The sequence below is a fragment of the Anticarsia gemmatalis genome, chromosome 21 (genome assembly GCF_050436995.1).
Source record: "Anticarsia gemmatalis isolate Benzon Research Colony breed Stoneville strain chromosome 21, ilAntGemm2 primary, whole genome shotgun sequence".
NCBI lineage: Eukaryota > Metazoa > Arthropoda > Insecta > Lepidoptera > Erebidae > Anticarsia > Anticarsia gemmatalis.
In genome coordinates, this window is record NC_134765.1 from 2767535 (window position 1) to 2786763 (window position 19229).

At 32.5% G+C, this 19229-nt stretch overlaps 1 protein-coding gene across 1 annotated transcript in view; it reads right to left on the reverse strand.

Annotated features, from left to right (window-relative positions):
- Positions 1–19229, reverse strand: part of dysf (neuronal PAS domain protein dysfusion) — a 127834-nt gene that overhangs the window by 70466 nt on the left and 38139 nt on the right. The window contains exon 3 of the mRNA XM_076128519.1: positions 17704–17885. Within this exon, the coding sequence (XP_075984634.1) occupies positions 17704–17885 (182 nt within the window). The remainder of the gene's footprint in view (positions 1–17703; positions 17886–19229) is intronic.

Genomic DNA, 19229 nt, shown 5'->3' on the forward strand with positions numbered 1-19229 from the left:
ATTTAAACAAATCACACCGTAATTTATTTTGTACAATTCAAAAAATAAAAATATTCGCACTTCTCAATTAGCTAACACATCACCAGTCGCGTGAATCCATCTGTCATTACGAAATAAAAAGTCATAGTAAGGTCGTGTTCACACTGCGTGCAATTAACGCTTCACTCGTGTCAAACATACTTAATAAATGCGAAAGTTTATCTATCTGTGACTTTATTACTACTGAACTGCTGAAATGATTTTGGTGATAGGTATTTAGCATGGTAATTAAAAGCCAGGATCAATTACAGGACACTTTTAATTGTAATAAACGACTAAGGTTTGAAAGTAATGGCTGAAGATAGTGGACGATGGAAGATTAAGAGAAACATTTTAGTCCAACAACTCTCTCTTTCTTTCTTCCATGCCATGAATCCCATATGTCAGTGGTGGAGTCAGCCTTCCTAACATTTCCTCTTTTGCTCAAAGAGAAATAAAATAAATATTTTTGCAAGAAAACTCGTAAATGGTTATCTCATTCCATATTAATAAGAGCTTGTACTTAGTAAGTTATGGTAACCAGAATTTAGTTTTCTCGTAGTCGGTCTGTAAAACATATTATTATGCGGAAGTAAGATCTGAAATAATAATAATCTGTTTGGGAGGAGACCCTTGCCCTGCAGTGGGACAGACATGGGTTATTAAAAAAAAAAAAAAAGATCTGAAATAGGGGATGCAAGTGTGTCCGCAAACGAAGCCACGCGGGTCAGCTAGTGGCGTAATAAAATGTAATCTAAGGTCATGTTCACACTGAGGTGCAATTAAAGCTTCACACGTGTCAAACAAATTAGCTTGTCATGTGTACCGGGTCTTACATTAGCGCCGGGATTGACGTTTGATGGTGTGGGAGAAAGGGTTTCTTGTTTGTATACTGATTTTGATGGGCAGTGATAAGGGTTAAACTTGATTTTAAAGCACAGTTTTGTAAGGTTGTATTTTTCTTTAAACAAAAGGTATATGTATTATACGTAACAACCAAGCACACATATTACCTTAATTCGGAAATAGTACAATATTTCTATGTGCTTGTATATATACTTATTATTTTAATTGTATGACTTTATGAAGTACCTCTACGACCAATGTCTTATAAAAACATTTCAAAGATTTTTAAAAAACATATTTAAATGGTTATAAATAATATTTCCAAAAAGCGAAGTCAAACTAAATAAAGACTTTATGAGTCAATTTTCAAAAACCGTCAAGAGTAAAACGATTTTAAATTGAATTCTGCGAATTACACGCAAATAAATTTCTTTAATAAAATAAATTGACCACACATTTATTATTAGCGTTTCAACAGATGTTAGTACTAAATTGAAATACTTTGTTTTTATAAATATGACGAACACTCTATTACTGTGTCAAGGAACATTAATTACTTCTAAACGTGTTGAGAATATAATAAATCTTCATTCGTTCATAGTATTTAAATTCTCAAACGAATTATTTGATCCCCTTGACATTTATTTTTTTTAATAAATATTCCGATAAACGCTCTATCAACCTTTTCATCAAATAAACAAAAAACAGAAAAAAATGTTTTACGTTTTCTTATCGATATAATATATTCGAATAAGCCGCGTAAATACAGGTCATTCGATTTATAAATCAAGCTCGAAATCGATTTCAACAAGTGGCTATTAATTAAGTTGTAGTTAGATTAGAAATTAGATAGAGCAACGGTTGGGCGGCGACGCCGATTAATATATGGGATCTATTATTAAAATGATCTAACTGCGTTCGATGCAATACTCAAAACTAGAGGTGTGAACTGGTGAAACTCGAAACCCACGAACTTTTTCAAACGTGTAATTATTTTTATAAATCGCCTTGAGTTTATTTGGGAAAAACGTAATGTTTACAAACCTTACGTAATCTAAACACCTGTTGCCGTTTTATTAAACGGTGTATACTCACACGTTGTAAAGGTCATTTAGAACATAATTACAACAGGTTATAATGATTTGCTGACACCAAAATCTCAAAACGTAACGCGTTGATGTCTTTTGTATGAAACAGACGCGTTGACTGATTGACGCGAAATAAGGCAGTCCCTGGCACAGTCTCGTTACACTAAAACCGCAATTACCTTCAAATTATTCACACGCACATTTGGTTTTCTAAATAAATCACGCACACTCCTTGATTGGCTGTCAACATTGACAAATAAAAATTGCGAAGTAACTCGAATGAAATATGATATTTCTTTTCATTAAAAATTGAAACTGCAGATGATTAAGTCATCAATTTTAATTATAATACATTGGTAATGGTAATGACAGGGGTGTTGTGTCGTTCAGTGGTTCTGAACAAGTGTAGATTAATTCAATGTTACATACAAATGTTGTAATCTTACTTTTGTATCACGCATCAAGGAACGTATATGTTTTTTGTATGTGCTATTACTTTCGTTAGATGAAGTCATTCATACATATTTGTTTAGTGAGCTAATATAGTTAATTAGATTGTGTTAAGTTGATTTTGTAATGTACTGTGGATAGTGTTATATAAACTGTATGCTTTTATTTGCTGTTTGTAGGTCTGGGATTAAACTTAATTTAAAAACTGCTTATCATATCATGTTTCATTTATTATATCTATTAAGACGTGTAGCGTTCCAGATTGGAAAACTTTCTGTAGAAACTTTAAAATTAGATTATTCCTTTGATATTACTTAATTTTTGTAATGGTTGATATTCAGAATTTTAACTTCAAGTAATGTAAGTCATAAGTTTTTTTTGTGAGTAACAAATACAAAATATCAATAGTTTTAAAATGTTAGCTTACTTATTAGTTAATTAATGTTTTTACTAATCATAGTATTCGTTATAATATCGTAGTCTTGGGTTCAAATCTCATTACCTATTCCAGTGGGATTCTCAAAATAATGAAAACCGAAGGTCCAACATCTGTGTGATTGAAGTAAAACTCATTATAATTTCTTACAATTAAAACAAACAAGAACCTTAACCATATACCGATTTGACCTCAAAGCAACAATTGACCCTTCTAAGTCAATTGACATACGGTTTAAGGTCTAACTTGAACTTGAGTTATGGCTCAGTAATTGAAAGTAAATACTCGTTAAGACGAGCGATCAATCAATCAATATCGCAATACTTTGGCAATTTCTATGTAATCTATACTAATATAATAAAGCTGAAGAGTTTGTTTGTTTGTTTGTTTGTTTGTTTGTTTGTTTGTTTGAACGCGCTAATCTCAGGAACTACTGGTCCGATTTGAAAAATTCTTTCATTGTTAGATAGCCCATTTATCGAGGAAGGCTATAGGCTATATAACATCACGCTACGGTTATTAGGAGCGGAGTAGCAACGAAAAATGTTACAAAAACGGGGAAAATTTTGACCCATTCTTTTAGGTGACGCAAGCGAAGTTGCGCGGGTCAGCTAGTGTTTAATATAAGGTTTGTGTGGTCGATTAGGTTTTTTGTTTTGATTTAATGTCATGATTCTTATAGTTTGGTTATTTTCATTCTACCGAGAAGTCATGAGTTTGATTCTTAATTTCAAGCTCGGAAGTAACTTACCATTCTTCCTCGAAATGGACTTTATTTTGGATGGAGTGAAATTTTTGTTTATCGATTTAAAATTTGACATTACTTTATTATGACATAGAAATCGGAAATTAACGCGGATACGGATTTTATCTTAGAGTGTTTGACGTTTTGACGTTGGATACACTGACCGTGGTCGCAGACTGAGTCGTTTGAATCAACAGGCATTGCGAAAGTTTAATAGATACGATTGACATTTCTTTATCTATAGTTTAAAAGATACTAAAAGTATAAATATAAAACCAAAGGTGCAGTGAAAAAATAGGTAATTAACGATAAAATTACAAAATAAGTGCTTTTTATTAACAGTATCCTTAACTAATTGTAATTAAACGCCATAATTAACTATAAGGAAAATTCATACAAAATACTAATTCAAAAAATATTGCAACAAAAAACGAGATTGTAAGATAACGATACACTTAGATCTATTCAGAGCATACATTCATACATACACATACATGAGTCATACATAAAAAAATATGTTTACATACATCCCAGACATCCGTATACATTACAGGTCTGTTCCAAAATGTAAGAACTTCCGCGTCAAAAGCTATGTCTACGTGAATGTGTTGATGAAATCATCATTACTGGTAAGGGTGTGTACACACTGGTGATGATTTTATTGGACACTAGCTGACCCGCGCAACTTCGCTTGCGTCACATAAGAGAGAATGGGTCGAAATTTTCCCCGTTTCCGAAACATTTTTTACTGGTACTCTGCTCCTATTGGTAGCAGCGTGATGATATATAGCCTATAACCTTCCTCGATAAATGGGCTATCTAACACTGAAAGAATTTTTCAAATCGGACCAGTAGTTCCTGAGATTAGCGCGTTCAAACAAACAAACAAACAAACAAACAAACAAACAATCAAACAAACAAACTCTTCAGCTTTATAATATTAGTATAGATTTCTAAAAATGCTATAGCAGGATTTTTGTTAGAGCTTTATAATGTGTTGCGAAAATCATAAGCTAGTATTATGTTAATAAAAAAAATACGACGAATATATACGTTTTGTAAAACAATTTTGATACGCAATAAGGACTACGGATAAGGACGTGTGAAAAAATTGGTGCTACTCAAAACAGACTTGCGATACAAAGATCATGGGTTCGAATCTTGTACACTTCTGACATGAACTTCTCTATCCTCAAATAGCGAAATAATTAGTGAACAAGCAGATTTTTATTTTCAGGAGTAGACCCTCACCCAACAGTAGGAGACTAATAGATTGTTAGGTATAAGCAAAGTAGATTACCTAGTGTGATAAGATATAAGACTCACATGCATATAGGGTATGCGGAGACAAGAGAATGGCTCATAGTATTTGCAAAAAGTTAAAGTATTAAGAACCTCCTCCTTTTTGAAGTCGGTTATAATACGTACCTAAAAGGTTTTAAAGTTAAGAAAACGAAATACAACAAATACCAGTATGAATACAATCTTATTCTGACCTTTCGATCCGTAACAAAATATCTATATGAATATTATATTTTTTATATTAAAACAATTGAAAGTGAGCTCGAGTACTTGTTCTTAAGGTCGTGGTTGAATGGATGCGATTGATGTTCTGAGCTTTTTGTTTTGATGGCTTTTAATTGTGACTTTATATAGAGGTCGAATGTGTTTTAGGCCTGATGGTTTTATAAAAAAGAGTATTGTTTTAATGTTGAAGTAAAAAATTGTGAAGGTTTTTTTTTCAGTATAAAGTTTTGTTTTATTATTAAGGTCGAAGTCCTAGGTTTGATTCTAAGGTTGTGCTTAAATGAAGAAAATAAATGTCGAATGTACTTGACTCTATTTTTGGGTATTGAATGACTTGAAATAATGGTACATGTTTTTATTTATTGTGTCCACAGACCTTTAAGCTATTTATTAATATTTATTATTCATATTAAATTTAGTTTTACTTTAACTTGGTGGAAACTAACGGATACCCACTAGGTATTTTATTCTAAGTATAATTATACATTTATTCGCTTTTAAAATTATGCAAATATTAATCAAATTTGAATTTAATAATGTATTTTTTAATTACAAAAATAAGACAGCTCAAGCTTCCGATTACAAACGTCGTGATAGGTTACGCGTAAACAGAAATCGATCCTTTTAAACTATTATACAATCTACCTTAGTTACTTTTAGTATTAACTAATTACCCAAGTTACCTTTACATAGTTTTAAGTATACATTCCTTCTATATTCGTCTTTTAAATGAAAGTAAACATCGTTACAATAAACAGCGTATTTTTTAAGTACAGGCACGAATAGACAGTTGCGGATAGCTAATGTATGATATATTTGCTACGGATTTCAATAGTCAATCTAGGAGTAGAGATTCTATTAGTTGTCTGTATAGTAGTTCAATAATTATGTCCTATTAAAAGTTTCATCCCACTTAAACTATGGTAGGCATGGTATGGTAGGTAACTATCTTTCGACTGAAGATTATTAAAACCGCATAGTTGATTACATAAAATGTCAAAACAGCTACCTCTCCACAGTACAAGATGAACTTTAATAAATCGCCTCTCATAATATTACGATGATTGATAAACTTTTAGCCGACAACAAAGAGGTATAACGATACACGTGCGCTCCTCGACGTCACTCGTCTTTCATCGATTCGAATCGGCCATTGTATCGAATCGTAAACGCGTGTCGTAATCGATTGTATCAATCGATACGAATAAAAAAATAATTATTATTATTTCCGACCTTACCCAAGGCATTAATAGTTGTTAGAATAGTTTACTGACAATTAATTTAATTAAGAATGTTGTAAATTTGTTATGTGGTGGTTTTAATTGTTCGAACTACCGCCCGAGGAGGTCATGGTGGTCATAAATTGGGGACCATAAATTAATTTACGTATGTGGGGCGGAGGGCTTTCGCCATACTGTTATATATATTGATTCCGCGAAAGTTTAGCGATTAAGCATTGTCAAATTTTGTAGCACTCAAGCCATTAAATTGATAGCTTGATCGATAGGTTTGAGAGAGTTTTAATGCAATGTCTTTTTTGTTTAAAACGTTTGAAGATAGTTATTTTAATTTCTATTCTATTGTAAATTTTATTCATTTGCATCTGGTCCCCGTATAAGACCTAAAGTAACAGTTTGACATCGTTTTAAATAGATTTAATAAATTAATAAATAATAATTTTTCAACAACATTTTCCATCCTTTAACAAATTATGGTTTTACTACAACTACCACTGATATAAACACATAATTAAAAACACGCCCCTATTCCCTTGACTGCACAGACATATAATCCCATAAGCTTACAAAATTACATACAACGATCACAAATTCAAGGCGAGACTTAGAACAAACGGCCACATTTATTAAGTTTAATATTCAATACTATGAATGTAATAATACGAACGTTGTCATAAATCTCTTCGGGCGTGTATTACTTGTATGAATAGGACCCAGATTGCTACTGACCTTGACACACTGGCTTGCAGCCAGGGTTTGTCTGAAACCGGATCTTGTTTAGTTTTTCTTATTGTTAAAAAGGTTTTAGATGATTCTGTACGAACGTATTTTTGGATTTTAATCATCTGGACTTCGTTTCTTGAATAGAATTCCCAGGATTTTTTTGCTATTTAAAGATCAATATTATTATTACGGTGTAAGAGATCAAAACAGTAGAATTGTAAAACACAATATTCAGTACCAAACAATACTCAATATACACAGAAATTGATATACTCAAAATTTCTAGAAAATACAACCATAGCAAGAACAAGGAGAAAAAGAGAACACAATTACGATCTGGTTTCGAACACGCATAAATAAGGAATTGTTCTTAATCCTTAAATGTTGATATTGTGACTAATTTGACTATAACTTGAGATTAATTCGACTAAAACAAGGCCTATTTCCTTCTACTCTATTTCCCTAGGAATCAATAAACCCAATCACACATATAAACCAATCGCAAATAACCTAGAAAGATCTTCTATCCTATACAGAGGCGGCGCAAGCGTGTGCGCAGCGCATCACTGATGTATCATTACGCGCATGCGCACTACGGCCGACACTTAGCGCTCTATTATCGACGCATCGCGATTGTTTGTTCGTTTACCATTGCACTGTAATTAGAAATAATTACTGTACGCTTGCAGTAAATTGTAGCTAGACTAGTGATAATGTAAGGTTTTAAACGGTGTTTTTGTATCGTGGTAGGAACGGCTAGCGTAACAGCTGCTAGATTGAAGGATTTTTCTGTTTTTTATAGTATTTTTTTCTTAACTATATTATATGTAAATGTTTATTTACATATAATATAGTTTATTGGATTTAAAACGACCAGTTTCATAGATATCAAATCATGCCTTATAATATATGAGGATAGGTAGAATAAATCTTTTTTGCAAAAAAGCATACATAATTTTTTCAATTACTTAATCGATCAGTGTACGGTTGGACTGACATATCACATTGTAACCAAAGTCTCAATAGTAATAAAACATACATACATAAAATCACGCCTCCTTCCCATAGGGGCTGACAGAGACTAGAGAACGCCACTTGGTACGATCTTTACAAATTTCCTTTGCTTCATTCACATCCATACCTCAAGTCATACAAAACCGCCGTTAACTTTAAATTAAATATCAAATCATCACAAAATTATATCTATAACAAAATAAGCAAAGAACTGACGTCACTATCAATACAAACATTATACATTATCACTTATCTACAACTTCACACCCTGTATATATATACAGCACGTTAATCCAATTAGTGTCAGCCGCGCTATGTCACATTAACATATAATTTGAATTTTAAAACAGGTACCGAATTACATAGTAACTTGTAAGGTGGTTACAAGTAAGGCACAGGTGGAGAGCGTACATTTGTTTTGATACTAATAGGACCTGTGTTTATTTAAATATACTAGTTATTTTTATTTTGATACTTGGTGCGAAACTCTCTGGTTTATCCACTTTTGCTTCCGTTTATCGAAGCGTGGTGCTAGATTTTATAGTATTTGTGAATGTGGCTATCACACAGTAATAGTTTATTTTTAAAATACTTCAGGTAGTTTCAGAGATTAATCCCACTAAACAAATGAAATAAAAAAAAAATGATTTCATTACTGCTCTGTTTAGGGTGTGAAAATAATTGTATTATGTTTTATAGCTATTCTTAAAGGATATATGTTTAAGCCATGACCAGGAATATGTATCAAATTATAGTTTGATTTTAGTTTTGTATAAGTTTACTTTGCACTTGTATTAAAATTTCCGTGAAGTATTGTCACTTTAGGGCACAGTTCATCTCCATGTTATGTGTTACTTTTTAAAAACCCATTTTATTCAGAAACAGCATAACTTTCAAAACGACCAAAAACTAACCACAAAATGCAGTATTTTCTTTAATAAAATAATTCAAAATAACATCACCGATCAAAACACGTAATAAAATTATCTATGCATCGATCAAGGAATGGATTTTAATTTAATATTTTTAGTTATGTATGAACATTTTGAAATATTTATTTACAAGTATTTAACGCCCAATAAAATTGGAGGTTAGGTGTTATCTGATCAATGTTTTACTACCTATTTGGTCATCAGTTATGTTTGTAAGGTCTGGTTCACACTTGCGTATGATCAAGACAACTTATAGATGATTCATTTATTTTTCATTCTCCAGGATATTTAAAATAATACGTGTAGATGTTGTAAGCCTTGGCACATGCAGATAATTATATTGGGTTCTGCCTCATATTGGATCATAGTTCAACCTTTCTATGAAAGTTATTCTGAAGATGTAAAAAAGTGTTGCATTAATTAGATTTTGTGTGTAAAAAAATAATAAATCTTACTAACTAGTTGCAAGTGATGTGTAACCTAATTTTAGTATCATTTTTTTATTTTCGTAACAATAGTTAAGTAACTCGTTGTAGATATTATGTAGCAATTGCTTTTCATAACGGTTTGACAAACATTTATACTTTTGACTATGTTGCCTTTGCAAGTATGCCCAAAAATCATAAGTGTGATCCAACCCTAAAATCATCAAGTCTCTATGCAAATGATTAATGTACATTAATTAACAATTACTTGGTGAATGACGAAGTATCTAAAAATATTATGATGTATTAGAAATATGATTGGCAATAATAATCGTGAAAGTTTATTTATTAGCCAAGTGATAAATCAATGAAACTAAATGATGGATTGAGACATTGGAATTTTATTACAAAAATATACGATAAATCGTTAGTTTGTAAGCAATTAGGTGTAATGTATGCACTGACAGTTTTGCTAAATATGTTTGATTGGAATTATGTCAAGTACGTGCTAATACACGTTAAGCAAGCAATTAAGGATAAAATTTTAGTTAAGTTTTTTTTTTATTTGACAAATATTTAAAGTTTAGTACAAATTTATGTTTGAAACATAAAACGGAGACTGTCTTTTTTATCTGAAGTTTACAAATAAAATTTAACGATGAATGTATGCTACTAAAACCGTTCAGCAGAAATAACACCAGCAATCTCAATTTTTAGGATGAGCTGTTACTTAGAATCAAGAATACGTTGGTAACCTTTTTCTATATTCTAATGTATCATGTCACTTATCTATGGATGCAGCAAAATGTTACTCAACAATCGACGTTGATTGATCAATAGTCCTTTTGATGTCCAATGCCAACCTCCAGCAACCGAACATTCCAACATCAAACATTGTTTTAATCAACAATACCGTTTACACAATTATTTATTACAAAAGCGTCAATTATACGATGACATGAATCAACGTAATTTCGCGAACAAAAGTTATAATTTCTGACAAATTTGCCGACAAGGTCGAATCGAAACGAATCGTAAATTGCTCGCACAAAGTGTCCATTATAATTATAGCTAAGTGAGTTATTTGGAGACGAGTGGTTTTTTGTCCCTGGCCTTAGAGCCAGGGTCTCACGGACTATGGAAGTATGTTTTGTATTTTATTTTAACCTGTTAATGTCTTACTATTTGCCAGGTGTCTGGACGATTAAGACTCTGTTTTTCGTGAGGCTTAATTTTAAGGAGATAGTTGGCTCTTATCTAAAAACTCTCTCGAGACTCTGCGGACGTACAAATTTTAATGAACACAAGGTATAAACAAAATTGGAACCACTTTTTAGGTATTACAAATTTTCATACCTGAGAAGAAACTAAAGACACTTTCGAGCGGTTTAAATAACATTGTTAGATATAGGTTACAAAAAAAATCTTTCAGAATTTTTACAAAAATCTTCTAGTTTCTTTGTATCCATATCCACACCAAAACGTACAAAATTAAGTCTAGAACCTTTTTTACTCAAACTTTTGCTTGTACATAAATAAGTAATAATTTTCTACACAATACCTTCCTAGTTCATTTCAAACTATAGAAACAAAACTTCCGTCATATGATTTTTATAACGCGGAGGTACACAACAGGTGGCAGTTTTATTATCATTTAAAAGCTAATCACAATAAACTGTTTTTATACTGAGCCCATGTTTAACTACAATTTGATAAAACTGAAGTAGAGAACAAGCTTTAATTAGATCATGCTTTTTTATTCTATTCGAATTAAAAAGTAACGTTCATATCTTATCTATTACGATTGACATAATAATCTGCTAGGATTCCCTATTTTTCAATTATATGGGACTCTTCAAGAACAGTTTTCGCAAAAGTAATTGATCCCGTAAAGCATTTCTCAAGTAATATATACAAAGAACAGACCAACTCGAATGAGTTATTTGTAGAACGCACCAATATTTGTTACTTGTGAAAATTGAACTTATTACATCCTAGCAACAAACTGATTGATGAGCCTAAGTATCCATTAGATCTCTATATTTACGTCATTTTCGTCAATCACTATTTCATCATATCCAACAAAAGTAAACAATTACTCGTAATGTGCTCCATTTTTTAAATCTAATAAACAAAGCTTGATCTCCACTCAACATTGAGCTGCACTACAACCATCAGAGCGACTAATGGCCGATAAATAACTAATATGTCACTATCTAGTTATATTTATAACGCGTTCTCGCTCGTTTATTAGCTGTATAGTAATAAATAGTGTTTGTATGTAGGCGAGCTGATAGCAACACTAAATGGTCTAATGATAGATACATTGCAGTGATTGAAAATATTCGATAGATGGTTTATTGGGGCCGTTTTTAGTTTTAAGTAATGTTTCGTTTGTCAAACAGTTGAACACTGATTTCTTTAGAAGTCATACATACGGAATGTTATTTAAAATTCAGTTTTGTACTCATAGTAATCGATAGAGACTATAGGATTTGCTAAATATTGTCTTTGAGATTACGGACCTAAATAATTTAGAAACTTCGGAAAATTTTAACTTTCTATTGAGGGTTTTCATTTAGTAAGACCAACAAAGATCAGCCACAAACGATCTTAGTCACTAGACCCAAGACATCAATATGTCACACAGAAATACCCATTTGTTGATAAGTTTCTTCTATTTTTTCTACAGGAATCACTCTAACGATACTACAAAATTAACTTATTGCAAGGTGCAATTTTGCACCACTTGCAACATATACTCACTATCCACTACATAATCCATAAGACAGAAATCACGTAACAAGGCCTCACAAAACGTTTCACATAACATTTTTTCACATCCGTTATCTCGATGTCCTGTCAAAAGTTGTCGTACACAAACAACCTTTTAACACTGACTGACGGACAGCCAATAATTACCTATAATTATGTTGTTTTACCATATAATTAATTTCTCTATGGGGAAATTAAGCTTTATGCCTCAGGCCGTTTCGGTCGACACTCAATACGCCCGAGGCGAAACGCATCATTGAATATTAAAATAAATTAAACCGCTAATATGGTTTTTTAATGTTAAAGTTTTTTGAGGTCATTGAACTTGTTTGTTTAAAGGATTAGGTGATGTTTGTTTTGTAAATTAGGTTTGTTATTAATGAATGAAACACTGCGGGACAGATTGTTTTTGATATGTATATTAGATTATACTGATCTAGATTTCGAACTTTAAATTAGTTACGGCATAGTTAGAACCTTATAAAAGAGGTAGTCCCTAATTATAACATACTATGCACTTATATATGTGTGTTAATTAAAGGGTAACTTCAGTATCAGTAAAAATAGATAAACATTTAAAAAAATGAACTATTCAATCTACCTAAGTATCATTTAATATGTTACATTGAATAGCGAAAGTTCTTTCTCATAAGAGCAAAAACAAAATCTTTGATTCCCAATATCAAAAAATTATCCCTTATATCTTACATCGCAATAAACAAAACGAACAACCAAATTACATTGACCAATGCCTTAACATCGGTAAAGGCATAACAGAAGGCAAATAACCGATCCCGAGCACTTACAGCCTTAATTAGCTGCAAGAAAGGAGCATATCTCGCTAGTTCCCATGAAGGCATGCAAAAATTGTTGAGAAAATACCTTTGAAGTGCGTGGTCGATAATTTGTGGGGCGAAACAAGTAATTTCAGCATTTAGAACGATAAGACTGGGAATTGTAATTGTCTTACGCACTATATGTGAGTCATATGGTAACCTATGGAGTGTGCGTATGTGCTTATATACATATGTACATATATGATGTCTATGAGTGTGACGTGACTGTATTTTTTATTAAAAAATGTGAAGTCTACGGTCTAAAATTTGATTGCAATGGATTTAAAATTGAAATAAAATGTTTGTATAAAATAAAGCTGTTTTTTTTCTTTTGTTTCAGCTACGTATTTTCTCTTCTAAATAAAGATTCTTGAATTTCCCAACAGGTGGTTTCTTGAAAAACAATAGAGATATTTTCTGTATAAAAATATTTGTCGACTTTTTTCTACCAATCATTTTTATATGCCATTAAAAATCGCTATGGGATTTAGGAACATTATTACACAAAAACTCTACTTTGAAACTACTCTAGCTTTTTCATGATATTTCAACTTAATTTTTACGATCTATCATTGGAGGTATAAAACTGTAGCTTAACAATAAAACAACGAAGACTAAACTATGGTAAAGTCTGGCTTCATCGAGAGCTCAGAGGAATCATATGCAAAATGTGTTTCCCACGACCCATGGACAATCGAACGTTTATCGAGTCGTCCGAACCCCTATTCTTTATCGATTATTACATATCGATATTGCATCATTTCGATTGAATTTTAAAATAGAAATATGGATATGAGAATGGGTGTGAAATTTAAACTGTTTTGTATAAGTATCTTAAAATATTTATTTTTATATTTACTAAAAACTTGAGCTACCAGGATGTTCGAATCTTTTATATAATATTTTGTACATTTGATTGCACAATAAAATATTTTACTAATGTATAAGTTAACTATATTATACCCTAAAGAAGATATACAAACATCATGAAGTAAAACCAACAGTTATAAATCAAGTCAAAAATGCCCCAGAAATTGATTAATTAAAGCCGTTCCCTCGCAAGCGATGTATCGATACCGTTATCGTAAATCTATCGTTAAAATGTTTATCTTTGACAAATTAAGCTATTCCACTTTATCTAAATCGCTTGTACATCGATAAAAATATCGATACCACTTAAAATCGTAGTATGTTTATAAAAATGAAGTAATTTGGAAACATAAATTTCGTAAAATCGATTCGACCTTGTTGTATGCAGTATTTTATTGAATTTATTATTACTGTGGAAGTTGTAAATTTAATTTTAAATATTTATATGACTTTTTTATGGTTATAGACTTTTGGATGCGCAGAAAATGAAATAATTATCGACACTTTGTATATACCCTTGACGTATAGAAAATCAATATATTCTAAAATTATATAATGCAAACGTAATTCCTACGTATAGCAGCTATCATTACGTCACAGTCTATTGAGAAAAACCTATATTCTTATCTTACGTGTTAATTATTCAAATAATCGTACGTCAACGTAACTCACACGCAATTTGCGGGCGTCTCTACGTCACAAAGAGTGCATGAATAAGATATTAGCAACCCCGATTACGTAAAAAATATCCAACACGATTTTTAACATAGGTACATATTGTAAGAAACCTTTGAAACTGATTTTGTCGTCATCGTAACTCTATTCTGAATCAACTGTTGCTGTTTGACAACTTTAAAGTCTTGTAATTTATAGGCACATTTTGATACAAATTAAAACATTCATTACGATTTTGGAGAACACTCAACTCTTAAAATATAACAGTCGTATTCCAACATAATTTAAAATATTAGTACTGCAGACATTTTCGAAAATACTCGATACTAAACAAATTTCCAGAATAAGGCCGTGGTCGAAAACTATCGTGGCATACGCGGAGGCTGTAAGTTGGTAGTCCCGGGGGAATCTCTGCGAAATGTGAACGTAGGCTTACATGACAGTGAGGTACGTATGTATGATAGGAATTCATTGTACGAAAGGTCAAAGCTTATTTATTTAGGGTCACTTAGGTACGCTACGCAACTTGAAAATTCCTACTTGATTATTCTGAATACTTGAATAGAAGTTTGCTGTTTTGTTTTAGAAAATGCTTTGCTGGGTTGTTGTTAGGCTGAACTTTGTAAAGCGTGTGATGTAAAAAGATGTATAATGGCTAGACAATCTTTTTTTTTGCTTGGATAGGAAATCATTTCAACTACCATAACGACAAATATTTTGCACAAATATGACAAATAAATTGCATAAATTAAAGATTTTTAAATATGAAACAAAAAAAAATGTATTCAATAAACAGGTAAAGTAACTGTGTAAGAAATTCCTAAAGAATTGTTGTTCAGTAAGCATGTGAACCGCGCGGGCTGGCTGGCGTGCACTACGGGCGTGACAGCCCAACTCGGGTTCGATTCCCTGCAGGCACCATTAGGCCCAATAACCATCAGTCGGTAGCCAGTGCCCGGACCGCTAATTTTCTCTAATTTTCCTATCAAAACCGAAACGCTATTGTTTTTTATGCCGACAGTAGCGTCCTAACTGTTTCGATCGTGAGAACAGTCGTTTGTTACGTAATTATTTGAAGTTTTTTCGCGATTTTTTGTATACGTTTCAAGGCTGATTTTTGATATTTGCGTGCATGTATTGTGTGTGAAATTCGGCCTTGTGTTAACGCGGCAAATTGAGCTTGAAGGAGAGATTCTAAACGGTTACCGTATCGATATGTGATAGTTACCTATCATGGTTAAAATGAATAAAGATATTCAAGGTTGGTTAGTAATGTTTGTTACTTAACACTTTGGTAACCTTAAATCTCGTACTATTATATTGTACGTAGATATTATATAAAATTCAATCAATGAAATATTGTGTTTGAGTTTTATGGATGTAAAAAGCAAGATGCTCGTTTTTATCGCCTATTATATTGCACATGTATAGTCCCAACTCCCATTACACGTGTGTCCCGGTGAGTGGCCACGTTAACAGGCAGTGTTTCACGGCTATTACATATTAATTTAAACACGGTTTGTTAAAGAGCTGCCCGTCAGGTTGCGATTAAGAACCCGGTTTAGATCCTCTTCAGAATCTTTCTATGTTTTATTTATGTTCAGTAAGTAATTTTATGTGAGGATTGTAAGTGCACCTAGCCTGAATGCTAACTCCGTGAGCAAGATTATTAATGATAATTTTATGTGATTGACATAATTTTCAATGAAAAAAATTTAACCCATTAATTCCCCACTACTGGGCCAGGGTCTCCTCTCGTAATGATGGAGGGGTTTTAAAGGTGTAAGTAATTGCATATTACTTCTAATAAAGGTAATGTTAAATGCGATTGTGTATATTATCAGAGTTCGATTTAAGGTTCGTACGTGTAAGTATCTACTGCATAATTGTATAGAAACCACAAAAAGGACTTAAAAACATTTACTTAAAATACCAATTAACATTTAAATGCTACTCAAAACCATAATCAGAATGCGAATGACATCTGTCAGAATGCGTGAATGCCGTTTACACCTCTACCTACGCCTCAGGAGGAAACTGGCGTGATGTGTTCCATCTGTGAACTTATCGTTATATTCTTATAAAACGAAGATCATTAACTAATCTGTTTCAAACGTTTTAGGTCCAAAGGGTTAATAGTTTGAGGGCTCGGGGCTATTTGATCGGTATCCATTCAAACGGTCGTCATTTTTGCAATAATGATTTACTGCCTGAGGCCCTAAATTAATGAGGTACTTATCGTGATTAAGTTACAGTTTCTTAGTTCCTTGAAAGTTAGCAAAAGATTGAAGTAGCAAAAATGGTTAGACAACTCCCGACCTATAGCATAATTTTGCATTAATCAAACTGATTGTTGATAAAGATATTTTATACGTTTTGGTAAATTGTCCGGTGGCTACTCGGTTATAGTCGATAGTTTTGGAAAACCGTTGATCAAAATTTCAGTTGATAAACCAACTCATACAGTGATAACTCGCTATCATCATTTCGTTCGGCATTAGACGTGTGTAGACTAATGATATTATATAAGATAATATCATAGTTTCACAGCCAGTCAGGAGCACTCGACCAAATCCTAGACCACGGGGTGAACAAGTACCCACTGCAGTGTTTTCCCGGCGGGATATGTAAGCTGCAGCTGCATAGCGATAGAAAAGTAGAAAAGCCTGACTGGTTGAAAAGACTTACCCTCTTATTCATAAAAATATATGAAGTTATGAAAGGCTTATAAAGACTTTTGTTTCGTTCACTCCTTAACGAAATGAAAAGGAGAAGACATATTATAGTAGTTTTTTAACTAAAATATGTTTATAGCGTATAGCTGACCCGCGCAACTTCGTTTGCGTCACATAAGAGAATCATAATTTTCCCCGTTTTTGTAACATTTTTCACTGGTACTCTGCTCCTATGGGTTGTAGCGTGATGATATATATATATAGCTATATAGCCTATAGCCTTCCTCGATAAATGGGCTATCTAACACTGAAAGAATTTTTCAAATCGGACCAGTAGTTTCCGAGATACAAACAAACAAACTCTTCAGCTTTATAATATTAGTATAGATTTATGAATAAGAGGGTAACTTTAGACGATTAAATAACTTACCTTGTTGAAAGTAATTGGACTTTCTGACATAAACGCAGACGAGAGCCATGAGTTGTAGCTGCGAGAGCCTCTGTCTGGTGGACGGCGGCAGTGGCAGTAAGTCCCGAAGGTTGGCGATCTCTGCGTTGATCAGGTCGCGCCGAAGCTTGCTCGCGCCTTTCGTTGACTTGCCTTGGTCGAACCTGGGTTGAAAACATTTTGATTATTCATTGATCTACTTGTAAGAGTGCAAAACCATTCCAAAAATTTCTTCTAAGTATGTGTGAATAAAGTGGCCTAATTCTAGTCAGCAACTAACAGCTGCCGCCGGGAAATGGACAATTTTACTCCAAATCTGTGATTTTGTGGTGGAATCCTTCACTTATATGTAATGTAGGTAACATTAAAAAAATCACAGAAACTTATGAAATAGTATCTTTTATAAATAAAAACCCGGCAAAATACATCGATTGACAGTTATCATCCACTTTTTAATTATTCTGCATCCAGTTGTTTTGACTGCTGAGGTTAAAATACTACTGCTAAGAGTTCTGTCTATAGACTGACAGGGTCAAAGTTTATACAAGTACCACACTTTAATAGTTAGCCGGTCAGTGCAACTGGCTATAAGCGCAACTAAAACCACTTAAATACCAATAATATTCAATAATAAAATTAAACAATTACGTTATGTTCATATAAAATTAGTTCCACTGTAATATCCTAGTGTTTGAGCGACGTCGGCTACATTTATCGATATTTTACGATTTTTATTGTCTGTCAGAAATATATGCGGAATGTTTCCTAAAGTTACGGTTTTACCTTGAATCGTAATCGAAGTAATAGTGTTGTAAAGGCTATAGTTATAGTAATTGTTATTTAATATACCGAACAAAATTTGTATAGTAGATGAATTTTGTGGCAAGTTAATATATAGAATTTTTCTTCTTATTTGTGTTTTGTTTTGTAGGTATTTATTCCTATTGATCAGTCCAGTGTATAGCTAATTACGTACTGACAAATAATTATCATTTTAATATTGTAGCAACTAGACTGTTTCAGTAGTGCGAGCAACATTATAAGACATAGAACAGTACAGGTATACGGATTCGATTTCTGAAACAAGCTTTATGTTTATGTGAGCAACTTAAACAAATAAAGTATTTCTAAATGTTATTGAAGATTTTCGCAAAATTGAGCTATTTCTCTCTATCTCTCTTTATTTTTTTTATATGTAGCTACGCGTAATAATCCATATTAATAATCTTCATGATGTAATTTAGTTAAGCACTAGTTTGATGGACAGATAATACGATGGGAGCTCGCATCCGCTTATTAATAACGTTAATATAACCATTCGTCAAGTGAGGAATCACCTGCGCCTGCAGATACAGTGCGCGAGGTTCATAGTGGCCGTTGTAATGTACTAACACTTTAGATATATGATTGGTTACATTATTATCATACACACACACATACAAGATATCACTGCATTTTTTTATTGGAATGACTTTTGTGTGGTACTGCAGAAGACGGCCGAAGATAAA